The sequence below is a fragment of the Hibiscus syriacus genome, unplaced genomic scaffold (genome assembly GCF_006381635.1).
Source record: "Hibiscus syriacus cultivar Baekdansim isolate YM2019G1 unplaced genomic scaffold, ASM638163v2 tig00116951_pilon, whole genome shotgun sequence".
Lineage (NCBI taxonomy): Eukaryota > Viridiplantae > Streptophyta > Magnoliopsida > Malvales > Malvaceae > Hibiscus > Hibiscus syriacus.
Window position 1 is genome coordinate 1,282,835 of NW_024063482.1, and position 21,714 is coordinate 1,304,548.

The following is a 21,714-nucleotide window of genomic DNA, read 5'->3' on the forward strand; positions in this document are numbered from 1 at the left end:
AACCATTTAAATAATTTGATGGATCAATGCCCACTGCCCACCCATACCTGTCTAAATGGGACCTTTCCCAAATCATTATATATATTCCATATGTCCTGTAATATTTGTGTATTTTAACCATTTAATTAATATAATATATTTTAACCATTTGATCACTATATATACAGCCTCTTCTTGGTCTCTTGTTCCCATTATTTGAAGGAAGCTTAATTTTTATTCGTCAATGGCCGCAATAACATCTCTCTCGCACCGTACCTTATTCAACACCAAAAACTCTAACCTCTACTCCCTCACTCTCCTCGCCGTTCTCTGCATCACTTTTTACTTTATTGGAATATGGCAACAGTCTTTAGGCTCCATCCCCAAGTCTTCCTCCTCTGCCGCCGCCGGCATCCTCTCCTCCGACCCTTGCTATTCCTTTCCCACCGCCCAACTCGACTTCACATCCCACCACCTCCCTCCCGATCCACCTCCCACCGCGGCGATGCCTGCCCCCCAATTCCCTCCTTGTGATCCTTCCTTCTCTGAATACACCCCATGCGAGGACGCTCGAAGATCACTCAAGTTCGACAGGGACATGCTCATTTACAGACAGAGGCACTGTCCCGAAAAGGACGAACTTTTAAAGTGTCGGATACCGGCTCCCTACGGTTACAAGGTTCCTTTTAGATGGCCTAAGAGTAGAGAGCTTGCATGGTTCGATAACGCGCCGCACAAAGAGTTGGCCGTCGAGAAAAAGAACCAGAATTGGATTAAGGTCGAGGGGGAGCTGCTCAGGTTCCCCGGCGGCGGGACCATGTTCCCACGTGGAGCCGAAGCGTATATTGATGATATTGACAAGTTGATCAATCTCAAAGATGGCTCTATAAGGACCGCCATTGACACTGGTTGCGGGGTACGTACGTTCTAATTAGCATCTTTTTACGTTCATGGTTAATTTTTTGATCTGTTGGGACAGATAGAAAATTAGAGGGAATTATGGAAAAGGAAAATTAATTGGTGGGAAGGATCGATCCCGCAAATAATTCGTTTGATTCTTTCCTTTTGTTATACTTAAAGTATTCGACACGGAGAATTAGCGACGGAATGTACCATTTTTAAAATTTATAATTAAGTAAACTACCTATTTAGTGACTCGATTATTCACACAATTTTATTTTAACCGTCTTACTTTTTTTAAATCATTTATAATATTATGTTTTGATTTTATTTTAGTTACCAATATCTTTTTAATAATTGGTGTTAAAATAAAACTAAAGCCTAAAGTTAGATATGATTTAAAAAAAGAAGTTGGATGACCAAAACATAATCACACGAATAATTAGATACCTAAATATGTAATTTATCTTTTATGATTATTTTAAAAATTCCTATTTAAGAGAATAAGAATTTTACTCTTAATAAATATATTATTTTTAATTTACAGAAGGAGGATTAATCATCAAGTGAGAAATATTATTATTTTATGGAATACCATTCATTTATTCTATGGAATCGTTGTTTATAAAAAAAATTAAAATGATTATAAAATTTAAATTATATAATTAAACGGAAGCTACATTCTTAAGTAAAACCCAGGAACTATTACAGGACAATGGATTGATGTGGAAATTAAAAATTGTCATTTACAATATGATTTATAATTTTAAAGAGATTCCATATGCGCATGTTGTGTTTAGCAAATGCTTAGGTGAGATGCAGCATAAAGTCAAAAATCTACTTTGCCAACTGTATATGGCTTTTCTAGGCAAATTTGTGCTACACTTTCAAGTAAAGTGGTTCACCGATACCAAACCATTTTTATTTAGAAAGGATATTGTCGGAAAGGTTAGAAATTTAGATTACACGAAATTATAAAATTTTAAGATTATGAAATTAGCATATTAATAAAAGGTAAAATGTTGAAACCCATTTATGAATGGAGCAAATTGGATTTAGAGGGTAGTTATATAATAAGTTAGTGTAAAATTTGACTCGGATGAATATATCGTTAAATCAAATACCAGTAGGTATAACAAAAAAAATGAAATTTCTAGAGATACAATTGTATCTCAACATCCCCTCGATCTATCACTGAACTAATTAAGTTGATTCAGGTTGCAAGTTGGGGAGCATACCTATTATCGAGGAACATCCTAGCAGTGTCATTTGCACCAAGAGATACCCATGTTTCTCAAGTCCAATTTGCTCTTGAACGAGGTGTCCCTGCACTCATAGGAGTCATTGCCTCCATTAGACTCCCTTACCCTTCAAGAGCTTTCGATATGGCCCATTGCTCCCGTTGCCTCATCCCTTGGGGTACCTACGGTAAAACTAAACCCCCTTCTTCAATTCGAATGCTCTAGTTGGTGCCCATTTGCTCGAGTCCTAATGCTGCTTGTTATGGCAGATGGGATTTATTTGATCGAGGTTGATAGAATCCTACGTCCCGGTGGGTATTGGATTCTGTCGGGACCGCCGATCAACTGGCAAAATCATTGGAGAGGTTGGAATCGAACGACTGATGATCTTGAACAAGAACAGTCTCGAATCGAGACCGTGGCTAAAACCCTGTGCTGGAAAAAGATTGTACAAAAAGGTGATCTTGCCATTTGGCAAAAACCCACCAATCATATCCATTGCAAAGCTAACAGAATGGTCTTCAAGCAGCCTATGTTTTGCCACTCTCAAAACCCTGACATGGCATGGTCAGTCTCATTCTCTTTTCCATTTACTTGATACTCTCCATCAAAAGCTTTTGACCAAGAAGATTTTCAATTTGTGGAACAGGTACACAAAATTGGAGAAATGTCTAACCCCATTGCCTGAAGTATCTAATATAAAGGAAGTTGCAGGTGGGGCATTACAAAAATGGCCGGAGAGGCTGAATGCAATCCCTCCAAGAATCAGCAGCGGAAGCTTAACAGGGATCACAGAAAACATGTTTGTAGAGAACACAGAGCTATGGAAGAAGAGAGTAGAATATTACAAGAAAATAGATTATCAACTAGCCGAGACAGGGAGGTACCGCAACTTGTTAGACATGAACGCTTATTTGGGAGGCTTTGCAGCTTCTCTCGTCAATGATCCTCTATGGGTCATGAACACCGTCCCCGTCGAGGCGGATCAGATCAACACCCTCGGAGTCATCTACGAACGTGGATTGATCGGAACATATCAAAATTGGTATTTCCTCCGTTACAATCAGTAACATTATCGTTTTGGTGGGGATAATTTGATTAAAGATGAACTTTTGTGTCTTACTAGGTGTGAGGCAATGTCTACTTATCCTAGGACTTACGACTTTATCCATGCTGATTCCATTTTCAGCCTCTACAAAGACAGGTAACAAATAAAGCTAAACGAACGTATTCATGATGAATTATGATAATGAGGACTAATGGTTCGACAATGCAGATGCGAAACGGAGGATATCCTTCTGGAAATGGATAGAATTTTACGACCAGAAGGCAGGTTAATCATTAGGGACGATGTCGATTTGCTGTTGAAAGTAAAGAAAATTACAGATGGTATGCAATGGGAGGGAAGAATTGTAGACCATGAAAAAGGACCCCATGAAAGAGAGAAGATTCTTTTTGCAGTTAAGCAATATTGGACTGCACCACCACCATTGACACCTGAACAAGACCAATAGGGAATTAGAACGGCTTTCTAGCTCTTGTAAAAGAAAAGGGAAAGTTTGTTTTTTCTATTTCTTAAATTTTAATTTTTCATTTTTCAGTTTGCACGTTGAAATATCTTATTGATTATCAACGGATGGAATATGTAAGTTAAACCAAAGATGAAATTAAAGTTGGAGAGATCATGTTATGTCAAACAAAAGTAGATACACTAGATCTTCATTTTATTTAAACACTGTTTGTTGTTTCTTTCTTTTTTGTTTTGGTTCAATGGTTCGAAACAATCGATCGTCTTTGACAACCAAATATTCTAGGGGGAAAAGAAAGAGAAAAGGCCGATGGATCCCACATGAAGTGTGGGGAAGCAGGGGTGGGTAACAAAACGAGGATGAAATTAAATGCGAAACGGGCATCATTAGATTATTGTCTTCCCCTTCATTCCAAATAAATTAATATTTCCAGAATCAGATTGCAAATAACAAACTTCTTGGCAAGAACTAACTCTTGTGCCCCCCTCTTTTGTCTCGTAAAACATTCCCCCATCAACTGCAAGGGCGCAGTGCTCGTGCTTGTTGCTTCCATAACCTCCCAAACGAAGAGGGGAAAAAGTGGGTAACATTTCCAAGCTCAAATGGGGATGAAAGGATATATGCATGTGACGTGACAAAACATCAGTAATGTTGAAAACCATGAACATGAAACATGTGTTTGTGGACATGCGTGAATGAATAAACGGGAATATACGTAATACCAAAATGTATGTGATAAAATATATTACACAAAATCTTAAAACATTAAGATATATAAATATATAATTTTTTAAAATAAAAATATAACTAATATAAATAAACGATAATATACGTAATACCAAAATGTATATGATAAAATAAACTTGGATTTTAGAAAATAAATATATTGAGATGCGGAGACGAATCTACGTGGGAGGTGGGAGGGCAATTGCCCCCTAGTTTTGATGGTTTAATTAGTTTTAGGTCGCTAATATTTTTAAAACATTACAATTTAGCTCTTACCTTCCTAAAATTTATTGGTTTAATTATATTTTAGGACCCTTTCAATTTTAAAATGAAACTTTGACTTCTAATTTTTCTAGTTTAATTACTCTTTAAAACCCTTCAATTTTAAAATTAATGAAATCAAACCATAACTTTCCACTGTTTATTTATTTAAAATTAAAGATTTATTTATTTTAAAGTTAAACCACTTCTTTCTTCATAATTCAATCTTACTTCGATTGTCCCGGTTGAGATGGCTTAGTTGTTTGGGTGTACTTAAGATGAAGCCAGTGTCGGCTAAACATAGCATGTGGCATATAGACCAAGAAGTAACGTAAGGGGTACAAGTACGACAATTAACAGAGTGAAGCATTTAGATGCATTTAGATTTTAGCCGCCCAATTGCTCAATGATAGTTGTAAGTGAGTTCCTTTGTATTCATGCAAGGATTACATGGTTCAAAAAATTTGACTATAATCGATTAATGATTTTTTTAAAAATATTTGTTAAATTAATGATTAAAAATTGTATGCATTCGGTTAATTTGATTTTAAATAGTACAGTTCGATTATAAATTAAACTCATTGTTTAAACACATTAATTTACTGATATTAACTCCAAATATCTTATTTTATTTCATTTTTCCTTTTCCTTTTTTATTTTTTTTCTTATTTTCACTTTAGCTAATCGGTCGGTGGTTTGTCCTTCAAATGTATCTATCATATTCGTCAGTCACCGTCGTCCACCATCAATAGTGGTTGTTTGATATCAAAGTGTACAATTAGATTTTTTATGTCAGATGTTGATGCTCACATATCTAAGTCAAAATTTTCAACTTCTTCCTCATTGAATTTTCAATTCAACCATCAAATGACGTTCATTTCATTTCCGACTATGTTATATCTTGTGTCCTTGCGGAATCACTCCACCATTTAAATCTTCCAACAAATCTCTCAAACACTTAAAATCATTAAAAAGAATGAAGGTGAGAATATTGTTTTAGGGGTTTTCAATCTAGGATCCATCCTTGTTTTTATATTTCGATAAACATTTTAGATGGAGTGAAACAACTAATTTTTTTAATCAGAATGTGAGGACGAACTTGTTTTAAATGCATTTACATCGTATAATTTAATGAACTTGTCTTGAATACATGTTATTCCTAAATTTAGATAAATTTGTGTTTCAAGAAAGACTTGATGACATCATGATACAAAATTTATAAAATATTGAAAAAATATCTTTAGGAGAGGTTGTAAAAGTTATCTCTAGAGAGACTCCAAAAGAATTTTATTTTTATCTTAAGAAAAATAAAATTTTATTTGTCCTAATGAAAAACATGATTTGATTGTTGGGAGTTATATTGATTACCCGACATATATTACTACTAAGCCTTATTCCCATTGAAAATTATCTTTAGGGTGCGTTTGGTTCATGGAATGTAGCATTACCTTTGGGAATAGAATTACCAGAATGTAACATTACCTAACACATTACTGGGAATGTTGCATTATTGTGTTTGGATCGTTTAACATGAATGTAAGATTACAGTGTTTGGTTAAAGGAATAAAAGATTATTAGAATGTATATTTTACCAAATTATCCTTATTATATATCGGGTTTTTTAACAAGTTGAATTGTAAATATTCAAATGAAAATATTTGTATAAAAGATCATAAAAATATATAATTTTACTATTTTTAATTTATACATTTAAAAAAAATCATAAAATTTATATAATTTTTTTACAAAATTTAAATGATAAACAAGTTTAATGAAAGGGTTTAATTTTATTTTAACCCCTGAACTTCATATAAAATTCTAATTATGGACTTTTTTTTGTAAATCTAAAATAGTTTAAGGATAAATTTGCAATTTAACCTTCGAAGAATTTTTTTATTCAACGTCAAAAGAATGATATCTGTGGAAAAAAATTTGTTAAAGGCATTTTTATCCAAAACGCCTCGAATGTAACAATACCTAAGGGATTTGGGGGAATCACATTCCTGCTAATAAGCCCCCAAAATACCACTGTTGGGAATGGCTTATTACCGGGGGTTGGGAATCTTTGCAATCCAAAAGGAGGAATCACATTCAGGAAAAAAATTTCCCCTGGTAATCTCACAATCCCCCATCCAAACGCACCTTTAGGGGGCGTTTGGTTCACGGAATGTAAGATTACCTTTGGGAATAACATTATTGGAATGTAACATTACTATGGGAATATTGTATTACCTTGTTTGGTTTGTTTAGTTGAATGTAAGATTACAGTGTTTGATTGGAGGAATATAATATTACTTGGATGCATATTTTACCAAATTATCCTTGTGATATATTTTTTAAAGTTAAACTTTAATATTAATGTAACACCCCAATCATTGGGTCAGTGACAAAAATGTAAGAATTCAAATCTTAGTGGTTTGATTAGAATAATTTAAAAAGTTAAAGATTTAATTACGGAATTTTGTGTAGGATTTGGTATTAAATTTGGATTAGTGGAAGGGAAATATGATCTTTTCTCAATGAAAGATTTTTATCTCATCTTTTAAGGGATAAGCACGTGGTAGAGAAAAGAAAAATCTCGAGCTTAAGTTATCTTCTTTCTTCTTGCTCGTGGAAGCAACTTCAAAGGTAAGCTTCTGAAATTTGTTGGTTCCTTCAATTTTTGGGTTGGTGTTGAAAGCTTGGGTGTTAGATAAGCTTAAGGAAAACTTGTATAAGATTAAAACAACAAGAGGAGTGAATTAGAAATTAATTTGTAAAATGGGTTTTGAGATGAATGATTGATATGGTGTAGTTTTTGGAGTCTTATTGATATTTTTGACTTGTTAAGGATCTAACTAAAGAGTTAGGAGGATTAGAAATGATTAAGAACTTGTTTAAAATTATTGTATGATTTTGAGAGGTAAGAGTTTTAGTGAGATTTTATTTTTTTAGGAGTAATAAATGGAGGTAAGTTGGCTTTGATGAATGAAGTTGAGTTTAAAGGTATAAAAGGAAGTAAAAGTAGGAGATTAGTTAAGTTTTAGGTAATTTTCGAAATGGAAATGGTAAATTATGGGTATGGGTATCGATACTGTAAGAACAGTACCGATACTTCAAGGCTAAATCAATTAAAAATTAAGGAGCAGTATTGGTATTGATTGAAGGGTATCGATACTGAAAGGGGAGTATCGATACCAAGAGTAAGGTATCGATACCATTTTCAAGTTGAAATTCCAGTATGTCGAAATGGTATCGGTACCGAAAGGAGGTATCGATACCATAGAAGGGAAGTATCGGTACTGACGTGGGAGTACCGATACTATTAAGCATAAAATGAGAAATTAAGTGTTTATTTCAGCTTAAGTTATTATGATTGGATATAAGTGATTTGAATTCCGATATTTATTTTCGATTGTTTTGTGTAGACGTTGAACAAAATCAACTTCCGGTCAACTCGACATTATAAGTTTCAATCAAAAGTGTTAAGGACTTCGTTTAGGACTTCACTGAGGCAAATGTGAGTGCAACTCATTGGATTCGAGGGCGGCTTGCCATAAACCAACCTCAAAGTTTTCGATCGAAAACCTGTCAAATTATTTTATTTTATATTTTTACAATGTTTTATTCAAGTTATATTATTTAAGCTATGTTTTGATGTTTATGGATGCATGACTATGAAAATGTGAAATGTGAATACAAAGATATTCGATGTGAAAATGCCAATGTGAATAAGATATACTTCGAATAATGAATGACAAATAATTATGTGGTTAAAAGCCCAAGGTATATATATGAGGATTAGATGTGTAGTTGACATGCCAAGAGTCGAGGGTTCTACGTGGTCATTCGGTAGAAAACCTATGTGGTCCTTCGGGAAAATTATGTGGCACTTCAGTGCAAATTATACGAGCTGTGGTGACATTATTAGTGCATATCCTCAATGTACTTAAATACCTAGAGTTCTCAGAAGTATACGTTGGGCATTGAAAACAAAATATATAAAATGAATAATGTATAACACCATACATTCTTGTTATGGATAATCATTTGAAATCCTTATGAAATGTTTCTATGAAATAAATAAAGAATTGGATTATATAACTTTAGTTGCTCGTAATTGCCTCACTAAGTTATCGACTTAGCGTGTGATTGTTTCACACGTAGGTTTGAAGAAATCAGAAGAGTGAAGCTTGTCGAGGATATCATACTCCCTTGAAGATGAGATCAAGACAAATTGAATGTAGGTTTTTTGAAATTTTGTAAACTGTTGGCATGTACTATACGTTTAATTTGAATTGCTCTGGTCTATTTTTTTACTCTTACTTTGTATTTATGTAAATTATTAAAGACTTTTATTAAGTATGAATGTGAGTTTTATATTTTATTTTAAGTTAAGGAATTTTACCTTGTTAATATGAATAAAAAGTTAAAATTTTCCTTATTTGTTATGAATCAATGTTTTGAAAAGTCAATGTGACACTTCGGATTCGTATTCGGGTCGGGTACGGGTTAGGGGTGTTACAATTAATTTATAAATATTTGAATGAAAATTCATAAAAATATTTTAATCGATATACAAATTTTGAGTAGAAATTACATTTAATATATAATTAATATAATTAGTATATTACCAACAACCAGTTGATCTAGTGGGATGAGGCACTAGGTCCCTTAAGCAAGGTCAGAGGTTCGAATCATGACGTTTGCGAATAGAGCAAACTGGGTTGGGAGGGTCGCTCTAGCCTCTGCAGTACCTGATTTGGATTAGTCAGTCAATAGATCGGATACTAGTGATTAATTCAAAAAATATATATAATTAGTATATTAAATTTAAATTTTTAAATAATGTTCATAAGTATCATATTTATTTATATAAAATATAATATATTATAAAAAATAATATTATGGTAGTAAAATATTATTTTAAATAATTACATTTTTACAATAATACTATTTTTTCCTTCCCATAAAATTATAAATAGTAAAATATTGAATAGAAAAAATATAAAATATTTTAAATTCTCAAAATTATTAATATTTTAGTAAATCAAACTCTTTGTATATTATTATTATTTTTATAATTTTGAGTAAAATATAAAAAATAAGAATTTAGAATGATCATTATAAAAAAAATTCATTAGTCCAAGATTATTCTTGTCCAAAGTAGTGGGAATGTAAGATTACCTAAGAATTTGGAGGTAACGACATTCCCACCATTTTAACCAAAAAATGCTACTATTGAGAAAAGAGTATTCGTGGTAATGTAAGATTCTGTGAACCAAATGTGAGAATACAATTCCGAGAAAAAAAACATTCAACTTGGTAATGCAAGATTCCGCGAACCAAATACACCCTTAGGATTAAAGTCATGGACTCAAATTTCACAAAACACCTAACAAGTTAATGTTTTTTGGTAGATCATTCCAAGGCAACATATGGGGTGTACAACTTGACTAGATTCGAAAAATTATTTTTTTTATTTCGAATTATTCGAGCTAATTCTAATTATTGAGATGATTTTCGAGTTCGAGTTCGAGTTAAGTTGAAATTTGAAATTTTCGAGTCACTTGAAAAACTAAAATTTTGGTTGATTATTATGACAATTTTGCAATTTGGTCCATGATTTCCTTATTCCTTTAATTTCTCCTACATTTTAAGTTCATTTTTTACTAAATTTGAACTACATGCTCTATAGAATACTTATGTACTTTCAATTCATCTTTTTGATAACAAATTTTCTATTTTTAAATTTTAATCTCTCAATTTTGTTTGATTTCATTATTTCTTCAATTTATCATTCATTTTAAGTCTGGTTTTGACTAAATGTAAACCACATGTTCCTATACCATTGTATAATATCTACTTAACTTTAATTCATACTTTTTACTAAAAATGTATTCTTTTTTCAATTTAATCCCTTAATTTTACATTTTATTCAATTTAATTTTTTACAAATTATTTCTCCTCTTAATTTACCCTCAAAATTTTTTATTTGAAATATAGTATTATAATATATTTAATAATTTTAAATTTTATTTGATTTATTAAATAACATTATAATGTAAAAAAAATGAAGAAACACACAACACATATATCTTATATGATTAGAGAAACTAAAAAAATTAAAACCGATCTATACTATAATACTATATAATTATAATTAAATTTATATAGAACTTCGAACAACTCGACTAGAATAAAAAAATCAAATTAAGTTTAATTCATACAATACATTTTTTTATTTAAATAAATCCAAAATCCCCCATAACAATTATAAGTGTATAACCAACCATTTATTTTATATAAAATAATATATGTTTACAATATTTCTTAATTATTGAAAATAGATATCTTATAAATATAATTGTTCTAACTCAACAATGCTATGTTTAACCAATGAGGGACCAATTGATAGATTCATTGTCCATTTTTCTTAATTAATCACTGATATTCGATCTATTGATCGACAAATCTAGATCGGGTATTATAGAGACGAGGGCAACCCTCTCAACCTAGTTTGCTCCATTTGCAAACGCTAGGATTCGAATCTCTGACCTTGCTTAAGGGATCTAGTGTCTCATTCAACTATATCAATTGGTTGTTAGTATTTATTTTAAAATATAATAAAACAACATATTAAATATAAAAATACTTAAATGATTTGTAATAGGTGCATGAATATTGAAGTGATTGGCGGAAGCTTTTTTTTCTTTTGAAATTTTGTTGGTGATGTTGGGGAGAAACTTTGATAGTTCTTGAATTTGGAAAAAGCTTATATTTAGTAATTGCTCACAGCGAAGCATGCAAAGAACGAGGAGATGAACACTAACACCACTATCGGCCAAAACTAGGGTTCCCATTTATTCTATCGCCCATCCAACTGATTTTAAGGCCTTCCCTTTGCTCTTTTTCAGACCTAAAACCAAATACCAAAAACGGCCTTCTTCATCCTTTTAAAGGGAAAGAAAAAGAAAGAGAGCGCGAAGAGCTAAGGAGGTCATAAAGAGTTTCACTTTCCTTCTTTCTCTCTCCTTCTCCATTAAAAATCACTTCTTTGTAGAGAGAGAGTTGGCGACATTAGAATTTTGTTTATCCTTTTGCCTTCTCTACGATCTTTCGTTTATACTGAACTTGTTCGATAACAGCCCCGGTGGAGGCTTTGGGTCTGCAAGGATTGTGGCCGACATCTCTTTTAGCAACAACATGCCTCACCTCGTCTCTCCTTCTCTTCCTAAGAACATATTCAACTCTCCAGGCCTCTCTCTTGTTCTCGTAATAACTACACTCTTAAAGAATGAAGTTGTTTTCTTCTTTTGTTGTTGTTTGTTTTTCACTTAAAGGACTTATCTGGGTTATTTTTTTTGGGGGTGGTGTTTGCAGCAGCAACCGAGTATAGATAATCGAAGAGATGGGGTTCGAATGAGTGAGAATTTTGAAGCAAGTTTTGGGAGAAGTAGAGAAGAGGAACAAGAGAGCAGGCCTGGAAGTGATAATATCGATGGTGTTTCGGGTGATGATGCAGACGCCGCCGACAACCGTCCGAGGAAGAAGAAATACCACCGGCACACTCCTCAGCAAATCCAAGAGCTAGAAGCGTATGGTTTCACTTTCATGTTTCGAACTAAAGTTTCTTTTTTAGTTGGTTCAAGGCCTTAAACAAAAGTTTTCCTTTTTTTCTTCTTCTTGGTTTTTTGTTTAGTCTCTTTAAGGAGTGCCCTCATCCCGATGAGAAACAACGATTGGAGCTTAGCAAAAGGCTTTGCTTAGAAACCAGACAGGTCAAGTTTTGGTTCCAAAATCGCCGTACACAAATGAAGGTATCTACAAGAATCAAACCATTGTATCTTTTATTTTCTTCTTTGCTTAACTTGATCCTTTTTTTTAATCCAAGACTCAATTGGAACGCCACGAGAACTCTTTGCTGAGGCAAGAGAACGACAAACTTCGAGCTGAGAACATGTCTATTAGGGATGCTATGAGAAACCCGATTTGCACCAACTGCGGCGGTCCGGCAATTATCGGCGACATATCTCTCGAAGAGCAACATCTTAGAATCGAAAACGCTCGTTTGAAGGGCGAGTTAGATCGAGTTTGTGCACTCGCCGGCAAGTTTTTAGGGCGACCTATTTCATCACTAATCACTTCAATTGCACCTCCAATGCCAAACTCGATTCTGGAACTCGGAGTTGGTAGCAATTATTTTGCTGGTTTAAGCACCGTGGATACAACATTGCCTTTGGGTCCCGATTTTGGTGGTGTGGTGACGAATTCATTGCCGGTGGTTCCACCGACAACAACCGGACTCGACCGATCCGTCGAAAGATCCGTGCTTTTGGAACTGGCATTGGATGCGATGGATGAATTGGTTAAGATGGCTCAGACTGATGAACCACTTTGGATTAAGAGCTTGGAAGGTGGAAGAGAAATACTAAACCATTATGAATACACAAAAATATTCTCCCCTTGCATCGGCATTAAACCGACCGGCTTCGTCTCCGAGGCATCCAGAGAGATGGGGATGGTGATTATCAACAGTTTGGCCCTTGTTGAAACCTTGATGAACTCGGTAAACTAACTACATATATCCCTAAAATTGCTCAGTTTCGCTTGAATTTATTGGCTTTTTTTAATTCAATTCTGAATTTTGCTTTCATCTATATAGAATCGTTGGGCGGAGATGTTTCCTTGTATGATTGCTAGAACATCTACCACTGATGTGATATCTAGTGGCATGGGAGGAACCATAAATGGTGCAATTCAACTGGTAAGTAAGCTCAAAGTTTCAAGCTTTATTTTTATTTATCTCATCACCATATTCGCCAATTATTTCTTTCCTTCCAGATGCTTGCTGAGCTGCAAGTACTTTCTCCTTTGGTCCCAGTCCGTGAGGTCAATTTCCTAAGGTTCTGCAAGCAGCATGCCGAGGGAGTTTGGGCGGTGGTCGACGTATCTGTCGACACCGTCCGAGAAAATTCGGGTGCACCGACAACATTCGTAAACTGCCGGAGACTTCCTTCCGGTTGTGTTGTGCAAGATATGCCTAATGGATACTCTAAGGTAATTTTTTTATATATATAGAAAAAACATTTAAGAATCCGAAGCTTCCTACAAATTCAAAAGGGAGTGTCTTTACTTCATTCATCTGCCCAATGCTTCTTCTTACAGACAAAAATATTGTCTAAATTTCAAGTTTCACAAACTGGGTTTTTGCTTAAACACTATTAAAATAACCCCCCATTTGAGCAAATCTAGATTACTCCACTCACTGCCATTAATTTTATATCAATGGAAGCCTCTAATTACTCTTTAATTTTTGTGCCCTTTGAACACATTAATTTCATATAAATCCCATTGTGAATAAACTATTGTTTGATGTTTCTATTCCAATCCTTTTGCGTGGGTTCTCCCATATAACCCTTTAGGCATTTTAATCAAGAAAACGAAACTCAAAGCATCGACCAGCTCCCCTTGTTTGTATCTTAATCTTTGAGCCGACATCAGTACAATCAGCTCGATGTCACAATAACAGATGCCATTTTCTTTCATAGAGTTGAGCTCCTTTTATATTATTAAAATAAAAATCGTTTTTCAATAACGATGTTTTACAATATCATACTCAGGCCTGGCTAGTGATAATTGAATGTTATCAACAAGTACATTTTTTCTTATTTATTTATGTATGGGAAATTTGAGATCTGTCATTAGTATCAATGATTGTAGTGTAACATTGCCAAAATTCTGCATGGAATAAGCCTGTGACGATTGATACTGAAAAATTGCAGGTAACATGGGTTGAACATGCAGAATACGACGAGAGCCTAATTCACCAACTCTATCGCCCTTTACTAAGCTCCGGCATGGCGTTTGGTGCCCAACGTTGGGTCGCCACCCTTCAACGCCAATGTGAATGTCTTGCTATCCTCATGTCTTCCACTGTTCCCACCGGAGACCATACTGGTAACCCATAACCCTAAGAAGATGAATATATAAAATATATTTCATTTCATTTCATTGTATTTATTTATTTTGTAGCTATAACTTCAAGTGGGAGGCGAAGCATGTTAAAGCTAGCGCAGAGAATGACTGATAATTTCTGTGCCGGTGTGTGTGCATCGACGGTTCACAAATGGAATAAGCTAAACGCCGGGAACGTTGACAAAGACGTTAGGGTCATGACTAGGAAGAGTGTCGACGATCCCGGCGAGCCGTCGGGGATCGTGCTGAGCGCCGCTACTTCGGTGTGGTTACCGGTGTCACCCCAAAGACTGTTCGATTTCCTGCGTGATGAAGGGCTGAGGAGCGAGTGGGACATTCTGTCCAACGGTGGTCCCATGCAAGAGATTGCCCATATCGCCAAAGGCCAAGATCAAGGCAACTGCGTCTCCCTCCTCCGCTCTAACGTATGTATACTCATCATCATTATTATATTTTCCACATCGAAAAATGAAAGAAAAACAAAAGAAAATGAGATGATCGCAGGAGTGGGTCGGATAGGATAAAAGGTTAGTCGGAAAGGACGAGTGTGGAATTTGGAAGTATCTATGAGGACAGTTCGATGGCAGTGATTTGAAATAAGATTTATTTTAAAAGTCAAAGTATAGGACGTTTCTTACCTTTCTAGCTTTTTCGGGAAAATCTGACGTGTGCGTTACCCTTGATATATGTTTAAGAAAATCTATTACTGAAAATATTATTATTTTTATTAATTTTGTTATTATTAAGTGATTTATTAATTTGGTTAATATATCTGGTAAAATATAATCGTTTTTGTTATATTTTTATTGATTTTTAGAGTATTTTATTAGATTTATTGAAAAATATTAATATTTTAAGTAGAAATAATATTATTTTAAATAATAATTTATTAGTTTTATTTAAAAAAATAATAAAATTGATAGTGTTTTTTTCTTAATTATATATTAAGGGTGTTATACGGTATAACATCCCAGCTTTTTCAATTATTATTATGATTAAAGTTTTCGACATCTCATTTTGACTCTTCTTTCTCATTATCTGACACTTTGGAACCAAATTATTTTATCGAGAAAATATTTTATTATTATTTTTTGCATTTGGTGTGCAGGCCATGAACGCAAGCCAGAGTAGCATGTTGATACTGCAGGAGACATGTACAGACGCGGCGGGTTCGCTAGTTGTGTACGCGCCCGTTGACATTCCGGCCATGAATCTCGTCATGAACGGTGGTGATTCAGCTTACGTGGCGTTACTCCCTTCCGGTTTTGCTGTCATCCCGGATGGTCCAGGATCTCGTGGGACCGTCTCCGATGGACATATTAGCGGGAATGGCGGAGAGTCCCAGAGGGTGAGTGGTTCCCTTCTCACGGTGGCTTTTCAGATACTGGTCAACAGTTTACCGACGGCCAAGCTTACGTTGGAGTCGGTGGAAACGGTCAATAATCTCATCTCCTGCACCGTACAAAAGATCAAAGCCGCCCTTCAATACGAAAGCTGATTACAGTTTCTTTGGCAGTTTTATTAATTTAACATGTGTAGTATTTAGTTTTATTTTGTGAGAAACAAGTGTGTGACTCAGTGAATTGAGGGGTGTTGAGTCAAGAACGAACCTCTAATTTGAGACTCCTTGCATGGTTGACTGAGTCGGTGCGGCTCATGGCAAGGATGGTGGTTCGGGTATTGACTCAGGTCGACCCTTTAGTTATGGGTGGAAAAGAAAAAGGTCGAAACCCTTTTGTCACTTTTCCTTCAAGAATTTGGGGGGTTTTATTTTTCTAATGAATGTATTCATTTCATTACTCTGAAAGTTTCCAATGTCGTACTTTCCGTTAACACGGTAGGTGGCGACTGAGCACGTAGAAACAACGCGCCGCCGATGAAAGTGAGATTGGGGAAGTGAGAGTGACGTGCATGGGCAATGAATAAATAAGCTGTTGGTAGAAAAGCGTTGCTTTCATTTACTGCATTGTGTAGGGGATTACGTGGAGAAGTGAATAAAGCAGAGCCACGTCGGTATTAGAAGGTGAAAAGGAAAGGGGTTGCTTTGGTTTATAATGCCAAGGGATCTGTATGCTTGATTGCTTAGCTGCTCAAATCTTCGACATTAGTTTGTTCATGAAAAAACGTGAGCAGAGAAGTTATGTGTAATAGATCTTACTGTGCTCGAACGAATCCATTTATCAATAAATTAAATTTTAATAAATATAAAAGTAATATGGAGTGACATTATAAGTGTAATAACTTCGATTGAGCAAAGAAAAATCCCTTAACCAAGTACAAAAAAAATCCCGCTAACTTGTGTTGTCACTGAAATAACTTGGTTAAGTGCATTATTAATTGACATGAGGGTTTAGCAATGAATATAGTTTGAGGATGTTAAATTAATTTTTTTTTTTAAATTAGAGGTTTAAATTTAATTTTAATTTTTTAAAGATTTAATTTACAATTTTTTGAGAAAATTGGGGTCTAATTAAAATTTTTAAAATTTTAAGAGACTTAATGATAATTTTAAAACGTTATGAAAATGATTTAATTAAGAAAATTTAAAAGGTTTTAAAACGTAATATGAATTTCTAAAAATTTTATAGGACCGAATTAATTTTTTAAAAGGTTTTAAAGATATAAATTATATATATTTTTTAAATTTTTAGGGGAATATGGCCCCAACATATATCTATTGTGTTTCGCCTCGGTGGAATGACAACATAAGCACAATAATTATAATTATAAATCTAATTTTTTATGCTCGTTTTAAACATTTGAATTTAGACATTTACGGAAAAAAAGTTATTAATAAATTAATGCCTTCGAATTAATTATATTCTAACTCAACATCAAATAACTGTCGGGCTAATAAAACCACTCTCGTATGCATATTTCACACTGTTTTGAGATGAGTTCAATGTTGGATCAATTGAAGAGATACAAGTAGTAGTAGAAAAGTGGGCGAATTTCCCAAAAAATCACTCTACACTACTTTATTTCCCTATCAGACACTATTCCAAGTTTATTTCTTGATCTAACATCTTTTGCACAAAGATGTGGCTCATGTACCGCGCATTATGCTGATGTGGCACCACATGTTGAAAGACGCGATCCATGCACCGCTTTTTATGTGAACGTGTAAAACTATGTGTTAATTTTGTAAATATTTTTAAAATGGTATATAATATATAATTAATTTATATTTAGATGATATTTGTATAAAAATGTCAACTTTATTTATTTATTTTTTGTGTGTAAAAGAAAAAAACTTGCTACATTAAAATCTTTAAATATTTATTTTCCAAATTATTTTATAACTCAACAAATTTTGATTTTTGTATGAAATTATACAATACGTATAATCTAGTATAGAAAAACTTTGAGGGTAAGTAATTTAAAATATGAATACTTTTATAAAAATTTTATAACTAGTATTTCTTTTACAAAATGATGATGATGATAAGAAATATTTATTAGCTTAAGTTGCCAAACTCAACTTGCACTTGAAATAAAAAATTGAAGCTCGTTTCGACTCGAAAACTCACAAGCTTAAAATTTTTAAGCTCAATTCGAGTTTGAAAAACTTAAAACTCGAAATATTCTCATACTTGGTTCTGTCGAAGCTTAAACTCGAACTCAAACCTAAACATTAAGTACATGAAAGTTTTATATTATGTTTTTTAAACAACATATAAACGTTAATATTATTAATAATTTAATTTAAAAAATTTAAAATTTTAATATATTATTTTTTAAGACAAATCTTAAATAATTCATTTTAGTTTGTTAAAAATTTAAATCGAGTTTGAACTCAAGTCAAATATTGATGTTGGCTTTTGCCTTGCTTGGAGTACACAAAGAGATCAATGGATAAGTGGAAGTTGATTGGACGGACAGATTTAGCAGCATTATTACAAAGGCATAGTGCAAAAAAAATCTCATAACCTCCTGTTAAATAGTTATTTTAACATATTTTTTTTTTTAAAAAATATATTAATATCTAGTAATTCATTTTAGGATTAAAATATCTTTCATGAAATCAAAATAAAAATCTTTTATTCTAAAATAAATCATTATAAGTTAAAATAATCTAAAAAATAATAAGGGACAAAATAAATATATAGTCAAATATTTAAAAAAAAGTAAGCTAAAAAAATATTTCAAAAAATAAATTTAAATAACTATTTAAGTAAACGTCAAAAAAATATTTGTAATACTAAACCTTATCAAAAGGCAAAAGAAAAAGAATAAGGGTTGGTGGCAATGGCCGTTGGGTTGGCCTAAATGTGAAACAGACGTATTCTATTTCAGAAGTAGTTTTATTTTCGGGTTGAAAATATATGTTTAATATTATTTCTAGTTAGAAAAATATTTTCTAAAAACAATACGCTTCTAAACTATCAGTTTAGTTTGCTTTTTATAGGTTTCTTAAAGTGCTTCTCTCTAAAAGCATAAAACTGAAATTTTAGCAAAGAATGTGTAGTAGTGAAATCTGTAAGCTACCAAATAATTTTGCATGTGAATTTTAGGTTTAAACATTGAACCGAACATTAGTTAATGAAATCAAACCATAACTTTCCAATGTTTATTTATTTATTTAAATTTAAAGATTTATTTATTTTAAAGTTAAACCACTTGTCTTCATAATTCAATCTTACTTCGATTGTCCCGGTTGAGATGGCTTAGTTGTTTAGTTGTTTAGTAGTAAGTTCAGTTCCTTTGTATTCATGCAAGGATTACATGGTTAAAAAAATTTGACAATAATCGGTTAATGATTTTTTTAAATATTTGTTAAATTAATGATTAAAAATTTTATGCATTCGGTTAATTTGATTTTAAATAGTACGGTTCGATTATAAATTAAACTCATTGTTTAAATACATTTACATATATTAACTCCAAATCTCTTATTTTATCTCATTTTTCCTTTTCCTTTTTTATTTTTTTTCTTATTTTCTCTTTAGCTAATCGGTCGTTAGTTTGTCATTCAACTGTATCTATCATATTCATCAGTCACCGTCAACCACCATCAATAGTGGTTGTTTGATACCAAAGTGTACAGTTAGATTTTTTATGTCAGTTTAAAAAAACATGTGATAGGGAAGCGGTGGCGGGTTAATGAATGTTGCTCTTGTTGAAGAATCAAACCTAGAAAAGATCTAGACTCGATGAAGAACAATAAGGGATGAATGGGGAAGGTGACGGTAATAGATAGGGTTCTTTAGGGTTTCTTTTTTGTGCTGAAAACAAGATTAAAAATAAGATTAAAAAATATAAAGAAAAGATAAAGGAATTGCAAATAAAATAAGATAACCAAGAAATCAAAAGATCTCCCTTATGAAGGTGAACGGTAAAGATGATTGATGACGTGGATGGATATGTGGAAAATCGATGGATAATATCCTATCGAGCCCTCCTAGTCGCAATGAAAAGGAAAACACGATAATATGGCTCTAACCAACCCTCCTAGTCGCGATGAAAAGGCAAATTGGAGTGTGAAGATTAATCTCCCTCACAAGAACTTGAAAGAACTCAAGGAGAATAAGCTTCGAAGGCACAAGGCAATCAGCACTTGCAAAAACGAACTCTCGTTGTATTATTAATCAAAGAAATCTTGAATTACAAAGTTTAATGAAGCCTCCTTTATATAGGGGCTGAGTTCTAAAGGTCCTAAATAACTAATGAATAAAATAATAATAAAACTAAACATATCTTAACTCTAATTCCTAATAAAAATAATAATAACTAAAGATAATATTTTTAACCCAACCTTAATTCCTAATAAAATAATAAATCTAATCCTAAAAGATAATGCATCATCCTATATTAAGTTATATTACAAATAATCAATAAAAATATTGAAAATTCGTAATATTTACAAAATCCCGTATAGGATTTTCTGCATGCACCGTCTTCAGTAAAATAGCCATATCTTGAGTTCCCGATATCGGGTTGATGCGATTCAAGAACCGTTGGAAAGATAAGAGACAGACGGTCGTATCTCCAGATAGACATCTTGACTAAATAAGATCAGGATCCCATTCAAAAAGTCATCGTAAGTCTGCTTCTGTTCTGATATTCTTTTCCAATGCTTGGACGAGTGGATCATTTGGAAGAGTTATTACTTCTTCCTTTGATGTGAGCCTTGTGATGCATGTATCATCCTCCCTTTCTTCAAAAAGATTTGACCTCGAATCTGAAACATTAAAGGGAGCAACATTAGAATCGTTTAATGATTCATTCAGATTATACTTACTGAATAGATATGCTTTGAATCTTCGAGACTTTGTTATTCTAATAGGTTCGAGTATAAACATTAGTCCAAAGAAGCATGTATTATGGACTCTGGTGCATGTATCATTCCTCCACTCCTCAAAAGGATTCGTCCTCGAATCTTTGGACTCTCGTAAATCATGACTCTTCATTGATATATCATAGTGATTAGGGCTTTTAGGTGGTAACCCGTCAGGAGGGTCACCTAGCACTATTCGACAACTCTTGGAGAAAGAAGATGGTGTGGGCCAGTCTCGTGTTGCTTTTACTTTCTCATCATTTACATGGATTCCCTGTGCATGAACTATAAAGCATGTGGAGTTGTTCAAGTCATGTTTCATCATTAAGATGACGTTACGACTAAGGCTTTCATGGATGTAGCCTTTTTGTAACAAATTTAACTCTTTGGTTTCTTCGAGATTGTATGTTTGACGAGGTATGATGGAACCTTGAATTAGATTGGTTTGGTGTTGTTTTCCTTTTTCCAGTGGTAATCCGTCAGGTGGATCACCTAATTCTTCTTGAAAATCCTGTAACAAAGATGAAAACACACTAGGCAAATCCTTGTTAATGTTAGAAATCGAAACAATTGATTCTCTAAAGCGAACAAGGATGGAAGGCTATTTGTAAAGAAGGTTCTCTCTCAATTCTTTTGTGTTCACACATAGATTTTAAGTCACTCTTTTCTTCTCACAATTAGGTTCACTCACCTCCCATGGGTCATTATTCTTTTGGCTTTTGTAACTAGTGACCTCTTTTTCTTTTGCCTCTTTCTCAGCCTTTTCTACCTCCTCACAAATTATCATTTGATCTTTAGGGACTGGAAGTGTGTCATTCTTTGTTGGTTGTTCTTTCTCCTTGTC

At 33.3% G+C, this 21,714-nt stretch overlaps 2 protein-coding genes across 3 annotated transcripts; both read left to right on the forward strand.

Annotated features, from left to right (window-relative positions):
* The first annotated feature begins 203 nt into the window (after positions 1-203).
* On the forward strand, positions 204-18,950 carry LOC120188961 (probable methyltransferase PMT15). 2 transcript variants are annotated; one of them, XM_039192327.1, is made up of 7 exons: positions 204-895; positions 2,097-2,307; positions 2,390-2,687; positions 2,770-3,165; positions 3,247-3,324; positions 3,397-3,660; positions 18,939-18,950. In XM_039192327.1, exons 1-6 carry the CDS (start codon positions 224-226, stop codon positions 3,632-3,634), a joined length of 1,893 nt encoding a protein of 630 aa, XP_039048258.1. In that variant the 5' UTR covers positions 204-223; the 3' UTR covers positions 3,635-3,660; positions 18,939-18,950. The 2 variants fall into 2 exon arrangements, with proteins under 2 accessions (XP_039048258.1, XP_039048257.1); XM_039192326.1 differs by lacking the exon at positions 18,939-18,950 and having other exon boundaries at positions 3,397-3,676.
* Positions 11,742-16,705, forward strand: LOC120188960 (homeobox-leucine zipper protein ANTHOCYANINLESS 2-like). The gene is made up of 9 exons (XM_039192325.1): positions 11,742-11,889; positions 11,986-12,213; positions 12,318-12,435; positions 12,510-13,184; positions 13,281-13,382; positions 13,460-13,675; positions 14,401-14,575; positions 14,651-15,018; positions 15,702-16,705. The coding sequence occupies exons 1-9, from the start codon at positions 11,822-11,824 to the stop codon at positions 16,089-16,091; spliced, it is 2,340 nt and encodes a 779-aa protein (XP_039048256.1). The 5' UTR covers positions 11,742-11,821; the 3' UTR covers positions 16,092-16,705.
* Positions 18,951-21,714: the final 2,764 nt, after the last annotated feature.

Excerpts from the sequence above, each read along its gene's own strand:
- LOC120188961 (XM_039192327.1), top strand. The coding sequence starts at position 224 with ATGGCCGCAATAACATCTCTCTCGCACCGTACCTTATTCAACACCAAA. Across the intron at positions 896-2,096 it reads CCATTGACACTGGTTGCGGG|GTTGCAAGTTGGGGAGCATA; the intron begins GTACGTACGTTC and ends AAGTTGATTCAG. Across the intron at positions 3,166-3,246 it reads ATCGGAACATATCAAAATTG|GTGTGAGGCAATGTCTACTT; the intron begins GTATTTCCTCCG and ends GTGTCTTACTAG.
- LOC120188960 (XM_039192325.1), top strand. The coding sequence starts at position 11,822 with ATGCCTCACCTCGTCTCTCCTTCTCTTCCTAAGAACATATTCAACTCT. Across the intron at positions 13,676-14,400 it reads TGCCTAATGGATACTCTAAG|GTAACATGGGTTGAACATGC; the intron begins GTAATTTTTTTA and ends GAAAAATTGCAG. Across the intron at positions 15,019-15,701 it reads TCTCCCTCCTCCGCTCTAAC|GCCATGAACGCAAGCCAGAG; the intron begins GTATGTATACTC and ends TTTGGTGTGCAG.